This window comes from Scyliorhinus torazame, chromosome 5, assembly GCF_047496885.1.
Source record: "Scyliorhinus torazame isolate Kashiwa2021f chromosome 5, sScyTor2.1, whole genome shotgun sequence".
Classification (NCBI taxonomy): Eukaryota; Metazoa; Chordata; class Chondrichthyes; order Carcharhiniformes; family Scyliorhinidae; genus Scyliorhinus; species Scyliorhinus torazame.
This window is the reverse complement of record NC_092711.1, coordinates 127,593,645-127,614,986: the sequence shown is the minus strand read 5'-3', so window position 1 is coordinate 127,614,986 and position 21,342 is coordinate 127,593,645. Positions and strand designations below refer to the sequence as shown.

At 46.5% G+C, this 21,342-nt stretch overlaps 1 protein-coding gene across 3 annotated transcripts in view; it reads right to left on the bottom strand.

Annotated features, from left to right (window-relative positions):
- Nucleotides 1–5,218: 5,218 nt before the first annotated feature.
- LOC140421801 (uncharacterized) overlaps nucleotides 5,219–21,342 on the bottom strand; it is a 56,085-nt gene continuing 39,961 nt past the window's right edge. The window contains exons 1-2 of one of the 3 annotated variants that reach the window (XM_072506701.1): nucleotides 20,298–20,384; nucleotides 5,219–18,632 (exon numbers count right to left, since the gene is read on the bottom strand). In XM_072506701.1, coding sequence (XP_072362802.1) covers nucleotides 16,915–18,204 — 1,290 coding nt within the window. In that variant the 5' untranslated portion in view covers nucleotides 18,205–18,632; nucleotides 20,298–20,384 and the 3' untranslated portion in view covers nucleotides 5,219–16,914. Of the gene's footprint in view, nucleotides 18,633–19,953; nucleotides 20,385–21,342 lie in introns of those variants that run through there. The other 2 variants (XM_072506705.1, XM_072506706.1) reach the window with 2 other exon arrangements.

The following is a 21,342-nucleotide window of genomic DNA, read 5'->3' as shown; positions in this document are numbered from 1 at the left end:
ATTTCACTTTCCTCTTGTGGAGCACCGCCTTGGCCCGATTGAAACTCGCCCTCCTTCTCGCCACCTCCGCACTCCAATCCTGATACACGTGGATCACCGCGTTCTCCCACCTGCTGCTCCGTGTCTTTTTCGCCCATCTCAGTACCATCTCCCTGTCCTTGTAGCGGTGGAACCTCACCACTATTGCTCGAGGTGTTTCTCCTGCCTTTGGTCTTCTCACGAGGACTCGGTACGCTCCCTCCACTTCCAGGGGGCCCGTCGGGGCCTCAGCTCCCATTAAGGTATGGAGCATCGTGCTCACATATGCCCCAACGTCCGCTCCCTCTGCCCCTTCGGGAAGACCCAAGATTCTTAAGTTCTTCCTCCTCGAGCTATTTTCTAGGGCTTCCAGTCTCTCCATACACCTCTTATGCAGTGTCTCGTGCGTCTCCGTCTTCACCACCAAGCCCTGTATCTCGTCCTCGTTTTCGGCAGCTTTTGCCTTCACTCCACGGAGCTCCATCTCTTGGGTCTTCTGCGCCTCCTTTAACCCCTCAATCGCCTGCAGCATCGGCGCCAGCACCTCCTTCTTGAGCTCCTCCACACATCGCCGGAGGAACTCCTGCTGTTCCAGGCCCCATACCAACTGGCTGCCCTCCGCCGCCATCTTGCTTCTCACTTCCCTTCTTTGCCGCTGCTCCAGAGGATCCTCCACAATCTGGTCACTATTATCTCTTCTATCCATTCACATCCGGGGGGGAACTCCCTTCTATGTCGCCTCACAGTGGGTTTAGCCTTCGAAAATTGCCATTGGGGCTCCCGATAAGAGCCCAAAAGTCCGTTATAACGGGAGATGCCGAAACGTGCGACTTGGCTGGTCATCGCCGCACCCGGAAGTCCACCTCTGTTATTCTAATTGGTCAGTCAGGGTAATTCAGATTAATGTCTGTCACAAATCATGAATGAAGTGACTTATAAAGCATATTCTTCCCTCTAATTATATAACTTTGGTAAATAATGATCGAATACTTGATTTGGATTTCAGCCCAGGGAGGAGGGAGAGTGTGTGGGACGTGGATTTACAGCTTTGGGGAAAGAAGAGAGAAAAAAAATGTTTCCCAGAAACTCAAATTGTCTGTTCTGAATTTCTATCTTGTACTGATAGTGTGGCCTTTGTAAACTCCTTTTCCAGGGCATTAGGAGAGGATTTTCAGAACGGAAACACAAACCAAATATCACATTACGATCTGACAGTGTCACTCGGTTGGTGTGGACCTGAATATCCTCAGACTATAAATGTGGAATGAAAAATGTTTGTTCTGTTTGTGGGAAAATATTTCAAACATCAGTGTGACTGGAAAAGTACCGAGACACACACACACCCGAGTGAGTGTGTTCCAGTGAACTGATTGTGGAAAGAGCTTTAACCAGTTACAGCCTGAAAAAACACCACACCATTCACTAAGGGGAGAAACCATACACGTGTTCTGTGTGAGGACCAAGCTTCACTTGATTGTCTAAAGAGGAAACGGACAAAGACACTGACTCTATGGAGATACCGTCGCAACCGTGGGGTATGATTTTCGCTTAGGGGGTTTCCAAAATGTGAGAGGTCCCGGGTTCATATCCCGGACGAGCCCTGCAAAGTGCTTGACTGAGGAGGTGATGGTGCAGTGGCATTGTCACTGCATGAGTAATCCTGAGACCCAGCACAATTCTCTGAGAATGCAGGTTCAAACCCCACCACGGCAGATGCTTCATTGTGGCTTGTATTTGAACTTGAATCCAATAAATCAGGGGTAGCACAGTAGCACAGTGGTTTCACAGCTCCACTGTCCCAGGTTCGGTTCTCACTTGGGTCACTGTCTGCACGGGTTTACTCCGGGTGCTCCGGTTTTCCCCCAGTCCAAAGATGTGCAGGTTCGGTGGAGTGGCCATGCTAAATTGCTTAGTGTCCAAAAGGGTTAAGTGGGGTTACTGGGTTATGGGGATAGGGTGGAGGTGTGGGTTTGAGAAGGGTGCTCTTTCCAAGGGCCAGTGCAGACTCGATGTGCCGAATGGCCTGTTCTGCACTGTAAATTATATGATTGTGGAAGTTGGATGTTAAACAGTTTAGTGAAAATTGGGTCAAAGGAGCAAAGGGTAAGTCTCACAGACAAGATGAGCACTGAGAGAACATGATGGGAGACAGCAGGAAAAGAGGAGAAAGATGTGAATTCAGAATTTGGACAAGAAAGGTCTTCGAGGCAGTTTTACTGAGTGGGTTAGTGGAAGAGGAGCTGTAGAATCAGCTGATTGGATTGTTTCAATGGGTGAAGTTTGCCAGTCCTTCCTGTTGGCTGGATCTTCCAGTCCCACAGATCTCTCGGTCTGCTGTTCCGGTTCATTGGTTGTCTCATTGGAAGAACACCCGGAGCCTGATTCGCCTGATGAATTCCCTGGAGTGGAGAAACTACGACATCTTCTTCGCAGCCGTCAACACGTCATCGATGAAGACGAACATCTTGCCAAGGCCATCAACACTGCTTGCCTCCAAACAACCGCGCAACCTCAGACCATTGATTGCAGCTATCATGACACCACATAACCCTGCCATGGCAACCTCTGCAAGACGTGCCTGATCATCAACATGGGTACCACCATTACACGTGAGAACACGTGTAATGGTGCGACTTGGCCAACGTTATCTGCTTCATACTCTGCAGCAAAGGATGTCCCGAGGCGTGGTACATTGGCGAGGCCATGCAGATGCTGCGACAACGGACGACGCGCAACAATCACCAGGCAGGTATGTTCCCTTCCAGTCGGGGAACACTTCAGCAGTCAAGGGCATTCAGCCTCTGATCTTCAGGTAAGCGTTCAGCCTTCAGGATGCGCGACAACGCAGAATGGCCGAGCAGAAACTGATGGCCAAGTTCCGCACACGAGTACGGCCTCAACTGGGACCCTGGATTCATGTTACATTACATGTGCTTGAGAAATCCTACCAACTGTCCTGGCTTGAGACAATTCACACCTCTTTAACCTGTGATTATCCCTCTCTCCAGTCGCACCATAGGGACCTGTAAAGACTTAATTACCTGCAAAGACTCGCATTCAAAGTACCATTTTGCATCATTAAATTTTTCTACACCTGTGTTTGTGGAACCCACATCTTCATTCACCTGAGGAAGGAGCTGCACTCCGAAAGCTACTGATTCTAAACAAACCTGTTGGACTTTAACCTGGTGTTGTAAGACTTCTTACTGTGCTCACCCCAGTCCAACGCCGGCATCTCCACATCATAAATGAGAAGCATTAAATGCTTCTGCCAGTTTCGAACCAGGCACCTTTTGCGCGTTAGGTGAATGTGATAACCTCCATGCTACAGAAACAGCTGGCAGCACAGTACCAATGGACCTGTGCAACGTTCAACTGCACAGTCTTGCTGCAGCATTCAATTGTTTGGCTGGGAGGCCAGGTCACGTATTACATGAAGACAGCTGTTCCTTTAAAACATGTCTCAACTTGTAAGACCATAAGCTATAGAACTTATATTGAACTTTAGCATTTGCTCAGTAAATATCTAACGGAATAATGCTCTCTGTTCAATCAGTACTGCATCATTCTTATCTTCCGAAAGAAAATTTCCACTAATTTTACTCAATATTTGTTCCATTATTCAATGTTGAACATCAGTATATTTATTTGTTATATATGACTTCATTTTGAATTGAATATATCTCGAATCTTCACCCTGAATAACTCTGAAATACACACCATTGTATTGCAAACGTGACTGACCAAGAAAAGAAAGCATTTCACTGGGTAACAGAAATCCCATGAATCTTTGTTCAATTTGACCAGTCAGCTTTTAAACAAAGTCAAATATAGTTAAATGGAAGAGAATTGAGAATTATATGTTGCTTATATTTGGCCCCTCTGTGTTTTGGTGTGAAACATTCTGCAACCTAAATCCCGTTCATGTATAAGAAAGGAGGGCTGACAGCAAATCCACACTGAGCCTGGATTTCCTCATCTCCCTGAGTGGCTTTTCCTGTTTCTCTATCATTAAGGCCGAATCTTTCAAAAATGTGGTTCAGTTAAATCTTTAACATTTCCTCTAATTCAGTTACAGTATCGTTTCTGTCTGTCTATATGAGCTGTCTAGATATGTTTCGGAGGGTGATTAAAATCTTAATCTACGTCTACAAAGTAATTAAATTCTTTTGTGAACTGGGCAAACTGCCAAGATCCGCACTTTGTTTTTTTGTGTATGGAACGATCTGTCTGGACTGTACGCAGAACAGTACTTTTCACTGTACCTCGGTACACGTGACAAATCAAATCCAATCAAAGAGACAGTTTCTTACTCGTCTTCAAATTGAAAAGAGCCTTCTTAAAAATTATTCATTCACGGGGGGTGGGCGTCACTGGCTGGGCAGCATTTACTGCTCATTCCAATAGCCCTTGAACTGCGTGTCTTGTGAGGCTATTTCTGAGGGCACTTACAAATCAACCACAACATTGCTGTGGATCTGGAGTCACGTGTAGGGCAGGCCACATTAGGAGAGTGGATTTCTTGAAGGACATTAGTGAACCAGATGAATTTTCACAACAATCAAGAGTGTTATCATTAGACTTTTAATTCAAGACTTTTATTCAATTTCACCATCTGTCATGGGCAGATTCGATCCCAGATCCCCGGGGCATTAACCTGGATCTCTGGATTACTCACCCAGTAACAATACCATTGCTCCAATGCCTAGCCCACCAATTCTTGGCAGAATATGGTGTTTTGTGTTGTGTTCTGTGATCTTGTCTTGCAATGATTCTACAGAACTGCTGGTGAGTTAGCCAGAAAGATGATTTATTAATGTACACGTGGTAAGGTAACGATCAGAATGCTATATAGACTATGTTATCACAGAGTTACATTAGACTCTCTTGGAACTACCCTTCTGTGCGACTGGCCACGTGTACGCCTTACAACCTTCTGCTGGTAGCTGGATGTCACCTGACTGATGTCTGATGCCAACTACTGGTGGGAGGTCACACTGCTGAGTACATGTAATATATACAGGCTTATCACACATTTCGTAACTTTTCGAAATTATCGAGTAATTTATTTTTTCAAACAAATTCTGATAGCTCTGCAGTTTCTGGAAACATTTTGGTTGATCGTGTTACTTTTTAAAATAAAGATCTAGTCTTTGCAATATAATTACCTAATACACCAATTCACAAATGATGATCAATGTTCACTACTGAATAAACTTGAATTTAATTATTGTTTTTAGCGATGAAATCAATACGTAGTTAATGTAGAAACGGTGCAGAAAGGCACATGTTAGAGGTATAAAAGGGCTTCCTTGACCTTATTCCTAAGGCCAGTGAATACACTTTGAAAATAATAATTTACGGGCAACAAGGTGGCGCAATGGTTAGCACTGCTGCCTCACGGCGCCGAGGTCCTAGGTTCGATCCCCACCCTGGGTCACTGCCGTGTGGAGTTTGCACATTCTTTCCGTGGTTTTGTTGGTCTCACTCCCACAACCCAAAGATGTGCAGGGTAGGTGGATTGGCCACGCTAAATTGTTCCTTAATTGGAAAAACTGAATTGGGTACTCTAAAAATGTTTTTTTTTTTTATAATGAAAATAACAATTTAAAAACTAAATGTGATTACACATGCGTACTTACAGCTTCCTACATTACAACAGCGAATATGTTTCAAAAGTACTCCATTGGCTTTAAAACACTTTAGGAGGTCCAGTGGTAGTGAGAGGTTTTATAGAAATGTACATTTGTTCTAATTGTCCGCAAACGAGGATATATTACATTTGGTGTCCTCACCAATTTATTGATAAAGGTTAAGTCTTAATTTTGTGTAATAATCTCGTCATTCACACCATTTTGAATACTCTGTGAAATTCCAGACACACCATATGCACAATTATTTGTTGTAAAACACAGCGAGTTGTTGTGATTTGGAATGCACGGTCCATAAATGGTGCCAGAATCTCATTGGACTGTAACTTCCAAAAGGGAATTTGGTACATTCTGAAAAAGAAAACAAAATAGTCGAACTCTGGGATTAAATGGGTCGCTGTACAAAGAGCTGGCACGGGGAAAATGGGCCAAATAGACTCCTCTGTGCTCCAGGAGCCTTGTGTTCATGTAAAGGGAGTGGTAACGACCTGGAACCTACTGCCTATGAGGGTAGGAGATGCAGAGATGACGGAGAGATTTCAATAGGAAATTGGACAGGCACTGAGAGAAATAAACCCACAGGGATTCGGGGAAGGAACGGGGCAATGGACAGACTGGCTTCCTCCACAGGGAGCCGACACGGTCTCAAAGGGCTGAATGGCCTCATTCCCCACCCTCCAGATGCTGTGATCTCAGGAGAGAAATCCAGCTGCTCCAGTCACTCCAACTAACTGGAGTCCCACATCTCTGGTGCCATTCTTGTAAATGTCCTCTACACCGTCTCTAAGAACTTCACATCTTTACTAAAGTGTGGAGCCCATACATAGGGTTCCATTCCAGAGGGATAGAATTGAAAAGCATGGAGGAAATGTTCAACTTGTTTAAAACGATGGTTCGACTACACCGGGAGCTCTGTCAACATTGGTGATCTCCATTTAGAAAAAGGAAATAGAGGCACTGGATAAGGTGCAACAAAGATTCATAATATACAAAACTGAGAGCATTTAACACTCAGGAAAGGCTGGGGCTGCTTTTTTCCGGAAAAGAGAAGACTGATGGGTGACCTGATGGAAGTCTTTCAGATTATGAAGGTATTCAATAATCCAATAGGAATTTCAGTAGAAACCTCTTTACCCAGCGAGTGGTGAGAATGTCGAACTCGTTACCACAGCGAGTGGTTGAGGTGAACAGCATGAATCCATTGAACGTAAAGCTAGATACATACATGAGGGAGAAAGGAATAGAAGGAGACGCTGATGGGGAGGGGGAGATATAGACGGGAGGGGGAGATATAGAGGGGTGGGTGGAGGATCATGTGGAGCATAAATACTGACACAAACCATGGCTAACCTCAGCCGGTATGGGAATTTAACCTGTGCCGTTGGTGTCACTCAGCACAAATCAGCCATCCAGCCAACTGAGCTAACCAATCCCCGTGTAAATCTGTAATAATTCCTTAAATATTAGTGATTGCCTGTCTCCCACCATATGATTTAATGTAGTTTCCCAGTGCACCTCGGACAACCTGCCCCTCATACCCTAATAATTTTCTTCTGTGAGAAGCATCAAGATAAATTAAACAAAAGAACCATGTAACCACCACAGCCCATCTTCATGGCAATGTGGCATGATTTTGGGGGATTCCAAACAGAAATGGTAATGAAACATCTTCTAACCTCCAAACGCCTTTTCACTTTTTGATCCTTGTGAAATGTGAAACCAGATATTTGCAAGAAGGCTCAGAGAGAATCAGACCATTGGAGACGAAGCCATGAGACCGACCAGTCCAGCAGAAAGAAACCCTCTGACCATCCCCATTGACCAACAGAATGAACAAATGCAGTCCTGGATGTAATTGAGAACAGAAATAATAACAGCAGAATCCAATCCCTGTAATCAGTTGTGAACTTGTTGGTGCCTCAGGAAGTGCTATGAATTACAAAATTCCTTCCCACCTTGAGAGCAGGTGAACGGCCTCACCCCAGTATGAACTCCCTGGTGTGACTGCAGACGGCATTACCGAGTGAATCGCGCAAATAGAGGTAAACATCTTCTGAGTTATGGGCGTGACACCCACGCAGACACTTGGAGAACGTGGCTCCACACGGACAGTGACCTGGGGCCAGGATTGAATAATGGTCCTCAGCTCGGTGGGACTGCAGTGCTACCCATTGCGTCACCTAACTATTTAGATGAGGGAACAAAATGCAATATCTCCAAATTTGCAGATGACACAAGTTGTGTGGGAGGGTGAGCTGTGAGGAGGTTGCAGAGATCCTTCAGTGTGATTTGGACAAGTTGAGTGAGTGGGCAAATGAATGGCAGATACAATATAATTTGGAGAAATGCGAGGTTATCCAGTTTGGTAGCAAAACGAGAAGGCAGGCTATTATCTGAATTGTCATAAATTAGGAGAGGGAAATGTGCAACGAGACCTGGATATCCTCGTACACGTCACTGAAGGAAAGCATGCAGCTACAGCAGGCGGTAAAGAAGGCAAATGATATGCTAGCCTTCATTGCGAACGGATTTGAGTACAGGAGCAGGAATATCTTGCTGTCATTATACAGGGCCTTGGCGAGGCCATACCTGGCTGATTGTGTGCAATTTTGGTCTCCTTATCTGAGGAAGGATATTCTTGCTCTAGAGGGAGCGCAGCGAAGGTTTACCAGACTGATTCCTTGGATGGTGGGACTGACATATGAGAGATTGAATCAGTTAGGATTGTATTCGCTGGAGTTCAGAAGAATGAGGGGGGGGGGGATCTCATAGAAACCTATAATATTCCAACAGGACTTGACAGGGTAGATGCAGGAAAGGTTTTCCCAATGGTGGGAGTGTACAGAATGAGAGGTCGTAGTCTGAGGATACAGGGTAGACCATTTATTTCATAGAATTTATAGTACAGAAGGAGATCATTTGGCCCATCGAGTCTACACCAGCTCTTGGAAAGAGCACCCTACCCAATCCCACACCTCCACCCTATCCCCATAACCCAGTAACCCCACCCAACACTAAGGGCAATATTGGACACTAAGGGGCAATTTGGGATGGCCAATCCGCCTAACTTGCACATCTTTGGACAGTGGGAGGAAACCGGAGCACCCGGAGGAAACCCACGCAGACACGGGGAGAGCGTGTAGACTCCACCCAGACAGTGACCCAAGCCGGAATCGAACCTGGGACCCAGGAGCTGTGAAGCAATTGTGCTAACCACTGTGCTACCGACTGAGGACAGAGTAGAGTAATTTCTTCATCAGAGAGCGGTGAGCTTGTGGATTTTGTTACCACAGGACATAGTTGAGGCCAATACATTGTATGTTGTCAGGAAACAGTTAGATATAGCACTTAGAGCGAAGGGAATCAAAGGCAACAGAGGGGAAATCGGGATTAAGCTATTGAGTTGGATGATAAGCCATGATCATAATGAATGGCAGAGCAGGCGCGAAGGGCCAAATGGTCTCATCTTGCTCCTATTTTCTATGTAATCCCTTCCCACACTAAGAGCAGGTGAATGGCTTCTCCCCAGTGTGAACTCGCTGGTGTGTCTGCAGGATAAGCTGGCACCCCTGATTATGGAGATATTTGAGGAGGCGATAGGGAAGGGGTATTACCACAAACTTTGGGGCAGGCATCGATTTCTGTTGCTTAAAAAGATACAGGTCCGACGGAGTGTGGGTTGTATAGGCCCATATCACTTTTAAACGTGAACGCAAAGGTATTAGAGAAGGTACTGGCAGGTAGGCAGGAGGACTGCCTCCTGTAGATGATAGGTGAAGATCAGACGGGGTTTGTGTGAGGGAGGCAGCTCTTTTCAAACGTTAAGAGGGTATTGAACGTGGTTATGGCAGTGGCGGAGGGGAAGGAAACAGAGGTGGTTGTGGCACTGGATGCCGAGAAAGCGTTTGCCCGAGTAGAACTGGGACACTTGATAGCAGTTCTGCAGCGGTTTGGGATTGGTCCCCGATTTGTGGACTGGGTAAAGCTACTGTATGAGGAGCCGGGGCCAGTGTCCGCACAAAAAACATCAGCTCGAGATACTTTTCTCTCCGTGGGACTTGTCAGGGATGTCCTCTGTCCCCTCCTGTTGTTTGCACTCGCGATTGAGCCGTTGGCCATTGCAAAAGCGCCGTTGGCCATCGCGTTAAGAGGTTTGGGGGTATGGAAAGGGATAGTGCGGGGGGGGGGGGGTGAATAGAACATAGGGTGCCCTTGTATGCCGACGACTTGTTATTATATGTGTCAGAACTGAGTGTGTCAAGAGGGGGAATATTGGAGCTGCTTCAGGTGTTTGGGTCTTTCTCGGAGTACAAATTAAATCTAGACAAGAGTGAGTATTTTGTGGTGTTTCGGCCGGGGGTGTGGGCAGGGGTGGGGGGGCTGCCATTCTGTAGGACAGTGGTTCACTTTAGATATCTGGGGGTGCAGGTTGCTCGGGATTGGAGGGTGGGTGGGGGTCACTGGAGGGTCGGTTAAAATGAACACATTGCCGCAATTTCTGTTTATTTTCCAATGCCTGCCGATTTTCCTGCCAAAAGTATTTTTTTGAGAGTTTTAAGGACCAATTTCCGACAAGTGCAAACATCTTCTCCATGTCCACTCTACCCAGGCCTCACATTATCCTGTCAGTTTTAATAAGATGTCCTTCTAAAAATGTCCTTCTAAACTCCAACGAGTACAGACCCAGAGTCCTCAACCATTCCTCATAGACAAGCTCTTCATTCCAGGGATCATTCTTGTAAACCTCCTCTGGACTTTTTCCAAGGCCAACACATCCTTCCTTAGACACGGGGCCCAAAACTGCTCTCAATACTCCAAATGTGATCTTTTATCAGAGCCTTATATAGTCTCAGAAGTACATCCTTGATCTTGTATTCTAGCCCACTCGACCTGAATACATTGCATTTGCCTTCCTAACTGCCGACTGAACCTGCACGTTAACCTTTAAAAAAAATTTAGAGTACCTAATTCATTTTTTCCAATTAAGGGGAAGCTTAGCGTGGCCAATCCACCTACCCTGCACATCTTTGGGTTTTGGGGGTGAAACCCACGCAAACACAGGGAGAATGTTCAATCTCCACACGGACAGTGACCCAGAGCCGGGCTCGAACCTGGGACCTCGGCGCCGTGAGGCTACAGTGCACCTGCACGTTAACCTGAAGAGAATCTTGAACAAGGACGCCCAAGTCCCTTTGTGCTTGTGATTTCCTCAGCATTTCCCCATTTAGAAAATAGTCTATGCCTCAATTTCTCCTTCCAAAATCCATAACCTCTGACTTTTCCACATTGTATTCCATCTGCCACTTCTTTGCCCACTCTCCTAGCCTTGCTCAGCATTGTTTATTTTTCTAATCACTTTAAATGAATGCCCTCTGTTTATAACCTTGCCCTAAATATGACTTGCTAGGTCAAACATCGATTGCAGATCCTTAGTTTTAATGTGGTCAAGTATCTTTCCATTTGAGAACTGTTCAATAAAGTTATTAGAATTATTTGTAGCTAGGGCAGCACTTGGAGCAGTGGTTAGCACTGGGACTACGGCGCTGAGGACCCGGGTTTGAATCCCGGCCCTGGGTCACTGTCCGTGTGGAGTTTGCACATTCTCAACGTGTCTGCATGGGTTTCACCCCCACAACCCAAAGATGTGCAGGTTAGGTGGATTGGCCAGGCTAAATTGTCCCTGAATTTGAAAAAAATAATAATTGGGTACTCTGAATTTTTTTTTTTTAAAGGATTATTTGTAGCTTCCCCACCAATCAGTTTTTTTCCATTATCCTGAAGTGACCTTATTTTTATCGGCAGTTAACTGAAGTCTGTTCCTAACCTCTCATTATCTAAATTTCCATTTACCACTTTCCATAGAATTTCATAGAATTTACAGTGCAGAAGTAGGCCATTCGGCCCATCGGGTCTGCACCGGCTCTTGGAAAGAGCACCCAACCCAAGGTCAACACCTCCACCCTATCCCCATAACCCAGTAACCCCACCCAACAAATTTATCATGGCCAAGCCACCTAACCTGCACATCTTTGGACTGTGGGAGGAAACCGGAGGAGAATCAGACCATTGAAGACGAAGCCATGAGACCAGACAGTCCAACAGAAATAAACTCTCTGAACATCCCCATTGACCAACAGAATGAACAAATGCAGTCCTGGATGTAATTGAGAACAGAAATAATAACAGCAGAATCCAATCCCTGTAATCAGTTGTGAACTTGTTGGTGCCTCAGGAAGTGCTATGAATTACAAAATTCCTTCCCACCTTGAGAGCAGGTGAACGGCCTCTCCCCAGTATGAACTCCCTGGTGTGACTGCAGACGGCATTACCGAGTGAATCGCGCAAATAGAGGTAAACATCTTCTGAGTTATGGGCGTGACACCCACGCAGACACTTGGAGAACGTGGCTCCACACGGACAGTGACCTGGGGCCAGGATTGAATAATGGTCCTCAGCTCGGTGGGACTGCAGTGCTACCCATTGCGTCACCTAACTATTTAGATGAGGGAACAAAATGCAATATCTCCAAATTTGCAGATGACACAAGTTGTGTGGGTGGGTGAGCTGTGAGGAGGTTGCAGAGATCCTTCAGTGTGATTTGGACAAGTTGAGTGAGTGGGCAAATGAATGGCAGATAGAATATAATTTGGAGAAATGCGAGGTTATCCAGTTTGGTAGCAAAACGAGAAGGCAGGCTATTATCTGAATTGTCATAAATTAGGAGAGGGAAATGTGCAACGAGACCTGGATATCCTCGTACACGTCACTGAAGGAAAGCATGCAGCTACAGCAGGCGGTAAAGAAGGCAAATGATATGCTAGCCTTCATTGCGAGCAGATTTGAGTACAGGAGCAGGAATATCTTGCTGTCATTATACAGGGCCTTGGCGAGGCCATACCTGGCTGATTGTGTGCAATTTTGGTCTCCTTATCTGAGGAAGGATATTCTTGCTCTAGAGGGAGCGCAGCGAAGGTTTACCAGACTGATTCCTTGGATGGTGGGACTGACATATGAGAGATTGAATCAGTTAGGATTGTATTCGCTGGAGTTCAGAAGAATGAGGGGGGGGGGGATCTCATAGAAACCTATAATATTCCAACAGGACTTGACAGGGTAGATGCAGGAAAGGTTTTCCCAATGGTGGGAGTGTACAGAATGAGAGGTCGTAGTCTGAGGATACAGGGTAGACCATTTATTTCATAGAATTTATAGTACAGAAGGAGATCATTTGGCCCATCGAGTCTACACCAGCTCTTGGAAAGAGCACCCTACCCAATCCCACACCTCCACCCTATCCCCATAACCCAGTAACCCCACCCAACACTAAGGGCAATATTGGACACTAAGGGGCAATTTGGGATGGCCAATCCGCCTAACTTGCACATCTTTGGACAGTGGGAGGAAACCGGAGCACCCGGAGGAAACCCACGCAGACACGGGGAGAGCGTGTAGACTCCACCCAGACAGTGACCCAAGCCGGAATCGAACCTGGGACCCAGGAGCTGTGAAGCAATTGTGCTAACCACTGTGCTACCGACTGAGGACAGAGTAGAGTAATTTCTTCATCAGAGAGCGGTGAGCTTGTGGATTTTGTTACCACAGGACATAGTTGAGGCCAATACATTGTATGTTGTCAGGAAACAGTTAGATATAGCACTTAGAGCGAAGGGAATCAAAGGCAACAGAGGGGAAATCGGGATTAAGCTATTGAGTTGGATGATAAGCCATGATCATAATGAATGGCAGAGCAGGCGCGAAGGGCCAAATGGTCTCATCTTGCTCCTATTTTCTATGTAATCCCTTCCCACACTAAGAGCAGGTGAATGGCTTCTCCCCAGTGTGAACTCGCTGGTGTGTCTGCAGGATAAGCTGGCACCCCTGATTATGGAGATATTTGAGGAGGCGATAGGGAAGGGATATTACCACAAACTTTGGGGCAGGCATCGATTTCTGTTGCTTAAAAAGATACAGGTCCGACGGAGTGTGGGTTGTATAGGCCCATATCACTTTTAAACGTGAACGCAAAGGTATTAGAGAAGGTACTGGCAGGTAGGCAGGAGGACTGCCTCCTGAAGATGATAGGTGAAGATCAGACGGGGTTTGTGTGAGGGAGGCAGCTCTTTTCAAACGTTAAGAGGGTATTGAACGTGGTTATGGCAGTGGCGGAGGGGAAGGAAACAGAGGTGGTTGTGGCACTGGATGCCGAGAAAGCGTTTGCCCGAGTAGAACTGGGACACTTGATAGCAGTTCTGCAGCGGTTTGGGATTGGTCCCCGATTTGTGGACTGGGTAAAGCTACTGTATGAGGAGCCGGGGCCAGTGTCCGCACAAAAAACATCAGCTCGAGATACTTTTCTCTCCGTGGGACTTGTCAGGGATGTCCTCTGTCCCCTCCTGTTGTTTGCACTCGCGATTGAGCCGTTGGCCATTGCAAAAGCGCCGTTGGCCATCGCGTTAAGAGGTTTGGGGGTATGGAAAGGGATAGTGCGGGGGGGGGGGGGGGGTGAATAGAACATAGGGTGCCCTTGTATGCCGACGACTTGTTATTATATGTGTCAGAACTGAGTGTGTCAAGAGGGGGAATATTGGAGCTGCTTCAGGTGTTTGGGTCTTTCTCGGAGTACAAATTAAATCTAGACAAGAGTGAGTATTTTGTGGTGTTTCGGCCGGGGGTGTGGGCAGGGGTGGGGGGGCTGCCATTCTGTAGGACAGTGGTTCACTTTAGATATCTGGGGGTGCAGGTTGCTCGGGATTGGAGGGTGGGTGGGGGTCACTGGAGGGTCGGTTAAAATGAACACATTGCCGCAATTTCTGTTTATTTTCCAATGCCTGCCGATTTTCCTGCCAAAAGTATTTTTTTGAGAGTTTTAAGGACCAATTTCCTACAAGTGCAAACATCTTCTCCATGTCCACTCTACCCAGGCCTCACATTATCCTGTCAGTTTTAATAAGATGTCCTTCTAAAAATGTCCTTCTAAACTCCAACGAGTACAGACCCAGAGTCCTCAACCATTCCTCATAGACAAGCTCTTCATTCCAGGGATCATTCTTGTAAACCTCCTCTGGACTTTTTCCAAGGCCAACACATCCTTCCTTAGACACGGGGCCCAAAACTGCTCTCAATACTCCAAATGTGATCTTTTATCAGAGCCTTATATAGTCTCAGAAGTACATCCTTGATCTTGTATTCTAGCCCACTCGACCTGAATACATTGCATTTGCCTTCCTAACTGCCGACTGAACCTGCACGTTAACCTTTAAAAAAAATTTAGAGTACCTAATTCATTTTTTCCAATTAAGGGGAAGCTTAGCGTGGCCAATCCACCTACCCTGCACATCTTTGGGTTTTGGGGGTGAAACCCACGCAAACACAGGGAGAATGTTCAATCTCCACACGGACAGTGACCCAGAGCCGGGCTCGAACCTGGGACCTCGGCGCCGTGAGGCTACAGTGCACCTGCACGTTAACCTGAAGAGAATCTTGAACAAGGACGCCCAAGTCCCTTTGTGCTTGTGATTTCCTCAGCATTTCCCCATTTAGAAAATAGTCTATGCCTCAATTTCTCCTTCCAAAATCCATAACCTCTGACTTTTCCACATTGTATTCCATCTGCCACTTCTTTGCCCACTCTCCTAGCCTTGCTCAGCATTGTTTATTTTTCTAATCACTTTAAATGAATGCCCTCTGTTTATAACCTTGCCCTAAATATGACTTGCTAGGTCAAACATCGATTGCAGATCCTTAGTTTTAATGTGGTCAAGTATCTTTCCATTTGAGAACTGTTCAATAAAGTTATTAGAATTATTTGTAGCTAGGGCAGCACTTGGAGCAGTGGTTAGCACTGGGACTACGGCGCTGAGGACCCGGGTTTGAATCCCGGCCCTGGGTCACTGTCCGTGTGGAGTTTGCACATTCTCAACGTGTCTGCATGGGTTTCACCCCCACAACCCAAAGATGTGCAGGTTAGGTGGATTGGCCAGGCTAAATTGTCCCTGAATTTGAAAAAAATAATAATTGGGTACTCTGAATTTTTTTTTTTTAAAGGATTATTTGTAGCTTCCCCACCAATCAGTTTTTTTCCATTATCCTGAAGTGACCTTATTTTTATCGGCAGTTAACTGAAGTCTGTTCCTAACCTCTCATTATCTAAATTTCCATTTACCACTTTCCATAGAATTTCATAGAATTTACAGTGCAGAAGTAGGCCATTCGGCCCATCGGGTCTGCACCGGCTCTTGGAAAGAGCACCCAACCCAAGGTCAACACCTCCACCCTATCCCCATAACCCAGTAACCCCACCCAACAAATTTATCATGGCCAAGCCACCTAACCTGCACATCTTTGGACTGTGGGAGGAAACCGGAGCACCCGGAGGAAACCCACGCAGACACGGGGAGGATATGCAGACTCTGCACAGTGACCCAAGCCGGAATTGAACCTGGGACCCTGGAGCTGTGAAGCAATTGTGCTATCCACAATGCTACCGTGCTGCCCTTTCATGTAGCGCAAACCCTGAAGCGAGCATCCTACCCCTAGACCAACAAGCCGGCATCCTCCTGACCCAGTCCACGGCTTTCTCCCTCATTGTCTGAAACACATGAGCAACTTTTGTATAATCGTAGTGCATACATTTAAGTCTAAATCATTGATATATACCGGAAAACTGTGGAGCCCCACTGGAAACAGACGTCCAGGCATCATTCAGCCCTGGATGTGACTAACAGCAGCAACAACAGCTGAATCCAAACCCTGCTGTTCCCTGTGAACTTGCTAATGTCTGTGCAGGTTGTTTAACTGAGTGAATCTCCTCCCACACACAGAGCAGTTAAACAGCCTCTCCCCAGTACCGCTCCCACATGTGGGCCACACGATAGCACAGTGGTTAGCACGGTTGCTTCAAAGCTCCAGGGTCCCAGAATGCCCGGCTTGGCTCACTGTCTGTGCGGAGTTTGCATGTTCTCCCCATGTCTGCGTGGGTTTGCTCCGGGTGCTCCAGTTTCCTCCCACAAGTCTAAAAATGTGTAGATTAGGTGGATCGGCCATTCTAAATTGCCCTTCGTGTCCAAAAAGGTGAGGTCGGGTTATGGGTTAGGTTGGAGGTATGGGCTTAAGTAAGGTGCTCTTTGCAAGGGCCGGTGCACTCGATGGGCCAAATGCCCTCCTTCTGCACTGTAAATGCTATGATTCTGTTTCCGTGTGAACTCGCTGGTGTTTCCGCAGATTCTGTTTGCTTTTAAATCTCTTTTCAGTCAGAACATTTAAAAGGATTCTGATCAGTGTGAACAAGTTGGTGTCTCGTCAGGTAGGATGACTCAGTAAATTTCTTGTCACACACTGGGCAAGAGTACGGTTTCTGCCCAGTATGAACTCGCTGGTGTTGCAGAAGCTGGGATGAACATGTGAATCTCTTCCCACACACGGAGCAGGTGAATGGCCCCTCCCCAGTGTGAGTGCGTTGGTGTCTCAGTAAACTCATTTTCCTTTTAAAGCTCTTCTCACAGTCAGCACATTTAAAAGGTCTCTGATCAGTATGAACAAGTTGGTGTCTCAGGAGGTCTGATGACTGAGTGAATCCCATCCCACACACGGAGCAGGTGAATGGCCTCTCTCCAGTGTGAGTGCGTTGGTGTCTCAGTAAATCCTTTTTACTTTTAAAACTCTTCTCACAGTCAGCACATTTAAAAGGTTTCTGGTCAGTATGAACAAGTTGGTGCACCAGGAGGTGGGATGACCTAGTGAATCCCTTCTCACACACGGAGCAGGTGAATGGCCTCACCCCAGTGTGAGTGCGTTGATGTGTCAGTAAATTAATTTTACTTTTAAAACTCTTCTCACAGTCAGCACATTCAAAAGGTCTCTGATCAGAATGAACAAGTTGGTGTCTCCGGAAGAATGATGACTGAGTGAATCCCTTCCCACACACGGAGCAGGTGAATGGCTTCTCTCCAGTGTGATGGCGTTGATGTGACATTAAATCATTTCTGCGTTTAAAGCTCTTTTCACAGTCAGCACATTTAAAAGGTCTCTGATCAGAGTGAATCTGATGGTGAGCCCGGAGGTTTGACGAAGCCTTAAATCCCTTCCCACATTCCAAACAGGTGAATGGCCTCTCCCCAGTGTGAGTGCGTTGATGTAACAGTAAATAATTTCTGCTTTTAAAGCTCTTCTCACAGTCAGCACATTTAAAAGGTCTCTGATCAGTATGAACAAGTTGGTGGCTCAGGAGGTGGGATGACAGAGTGAATCCCTTCCCACACACGGAGCAGGTGAATGGCCTCTCCCCAGTGTGAGTGCGTTGATGTGTCAGTAAATCCTTTCTGCATTTAAAGCTCTTTCCACAGTCAGCACATTTAAACGGTCTCTGATCAGTATGAACAAGTTGGTGTGTCAGGAGGTATGATGACCGAGTGAATCCCTTCCCACACACGGAGCAGGTAAATGGCCTTTCCCCAGTGTGAATACGTTGATGAGTTTCCAATTCAGATGGGTAATTGAATCCCAACCCACAGTCCCCACATTTCCACGGTTTCTCCATGGCTATCGACAAGTTATCAGGTGGAGGTGGGATGCAGATTTGAGGTCACTATCAGATCAGCCGTGATGTTATTAAATGGTGGAACAGGCTCACGGGGCTGAATGTCCAATTGCTGCTTCTTGATTCCTTCGGTGCGATTGTCCTTATGTCTCTCCAACTTGGATCATCAGTTGAAGCCTGAGTACGGTGTCTCCCTGTTGTAAATGCTGCAATTTAATTTCATGCTGTGTGATTGGTTAAAACTCAGTTCCAGCTAACTGTGGAAAATTACTTGGATGTCTGTGTCTTGGTGCTTTTCCAATCACAGTGATTTTTAAATTTTTTTCCAAAAGACAAAACAGACAAACATTTCTCCTTCCACGTTGAAAGGCCGATCCTGATGAATCAATGAATCAGATCTCGACATGATGTTTGCATCTGCAAATATTCTGTAAAAGAAGATTACATTGAAATACTGTGAATATATAAGACACAAGTAGGCCATTTTGTCACAGATTCTGCTGCTGTCCATACTCGGCACACATCTCCGACTGTCACACCTATCAAATCTCAGCCTTTCAGCTGATTTTCGATTCCATTTTCTCTCATGTGCTTGTCCCGTTTCCTTTTGAAAACATCTCAGCACATTCCTCAACTCCTTTGCATGGTAATGAGTTGCACATTCTGAACCTGTAATAAAAAATTTTGCCTGTATTGTCCCCTTGGATTTATTCATAACTATCTTGTATTTATGACTTGTTGTTTATTGATGATCACTATTTCACATCGCCCCTCTCCATTTAATCTTTCCTGAGAGCTGTAATCTCTCATGTTACAAAAGTCATCACTGTCAATGCAGTATAGAATTTGCAAAGAGACAAACCTTTCTGTTGGGTTCAGTTTGTTATGTGCAAATTCTCCAATTCTAACTCCCTGTAAAAGGAGTTTACAAAAGCCATCACTATCAGTCCAGGACAGAAATTCTGAACATGCAATTCTAGGTTCTCTGGAACATTTTTTTCTCTCTTGTGTCCCCAAAGCTGGAAATCCCAGTCCCACACACTCTCCCTCCTGCCTTGGCTGAAATCCAAACCCATTTCACCATCTGCACTCCCATTTATTTCCTCCACTCCCAGTTTTCTCCCTCCCTTTCCTCTGCCTGGGTGCAGTTCTCCAGCTCCTGCCTGCCGACTGACAAAATCAATGGGTCTTATTGAGGATTTGGGGCCTCCAGCGGGTGTTTGTGAATCTTCCCCGCCCACCTGCCAGGGTTTCCTTCCTTGCCAGAGATCAGAGTCCTCATTGATTTGAGTGCAAAGTGTAAGCTCTTATTTATTTTCCCCCCTCCCCCATCCTCTGATGTGAACCATCCTCCAGTGTCTGAAGCAGGATGGTGCCCGTTAACCTGGGCCGGTTCCCGGGAGGGAGAAGCCCCGCAGCTGCAAACCAGGGAGCTGACAATGATTGTGAACACAGCAAGAAGTCTTACAATACCAGGTTAAAGTCCAACAGGTTTGTTTCAAACACTAGCTTTCGGAGCACTGGTTCTTCCTCAGGTGAATGAAGAGGTATGTTCCAGAACAGAACCTTCTGCACTGTAAATTCTATGTTAAATAAATATAGACAAACTCTGTATCTGCATCTTTGAATTTGTCCATATATATGTTTCTGGAACATACCTCTTCATTCACCTGAGGAAGGAGCAGTGCTTCTAGTATTTGAAACAAACCTGTTGGAGTTTACCCTGGTGTTGTCAGACTCTGTGCTCACCCCAGTCCAGCGCCGGCATCTCCACATAATGATTGTGAAGGGTTTGCTCCAGGTCACAATGCCCGGGAACTGGTTAACGGCGGGTTCGGACCAATAGGAAGAGGACGCGGGTCTGGGTGACCGAACAAGAGCTTCTGGTCCTCCAGCCAATCAGAGTGAATGGGAGGCGGAGCAAAGCCGGGGCTCTCTTCGCCCATCCAGGCCTGTCTCGGGGAAAAGCCCGAGCAGCTTTCACCGGTTGAACTGCCGTATCCGAGCTTCGTGTTTGGACTGTGGGGCCTACACGGAGTGTTTATGAGGTCTCCCGAGTCACCCGCCGGCCCCATTCCTCCCGCAGGACTCACCGCCCGGAATTTGACCAGCTGCAGAATTGCACCCAACCGCCTGAATCCTGAGCTGTGATCAGCACTACGCATGCTCCAGTCCACGTGTGCGACCGGGCCTAGCCCCGCCCCTGATTCACTCCGATTGATTGGAGGATCCGCTGCAATCACTCGGTCCTCCAGACCTACCCCTCTCTTCCTATTGGCCCAAAGCTGCCGTCAATCACTCCCTGGGCATTGTGAGCTGGAGCATGCGCAGTGCCGATGCTGGTCTCGGCCGGGAGGTTTCACTGAAACCCGGTGGAGGCTCCAAACCCCAATAAGAAGTTTCCGGGCCCGGGTTTGCATCGAGCGGGGGGACAGCTGCGGCCTGCTCCCGGTGACAGGCCTGAGTTAACGGCCGCCGTCTTTATAGAGGCTGCAAACCCGCAGGGGGCAAAACATCAGAGAGAGAGTTTGTTGTGAAACCAATGGGATTTTGTAAAACAGGAGGTCAGGGTTACAGTCAACAACAACAACTTCTATTTATATAACACCTTTAACATCATAAATCATCCCAGTCAACTTCACAGCAACATTATAAAACAAAGTGAGACACCCAGACACAAAAGGAGATATTAGGGCAGGTGACCAAAAACTTGGTCAAAGAGGTGAGTTTTAAAGAGTCTGAAAGGAGGTGAGTGAGGTGGAGACGGGGAGGTTTCGGGAGGGAATTCAGTGCTTGGGGCCGAGGGAACTTAAAACCATGGCGGAGTAATTAGAATCGGGGGTGTACAAGAGTCCAGGATCAGAGCTGTGCAGATATCTCAGGGGGCTGTGGGGCTGGAGGAGATGACAGACACAGGGAGAGACGAGGCCATGGAGGGATTTGAAAACAAGGGTGAGAATTGACTGGAGGTGAATACAAGTCTCGGAGCACAGGGTTCATAGGGGAAAGGAACTTGCTGTGAATTAAGACATGGGAAGCAGACTTTTGGATGGCTTTATGTTTACAGAGGGAAAATGTGGGAGAGCAGCCAGGTGTGTAATGGAATTGTCGAATTGGGAGGTGACAATGGTAAATTGC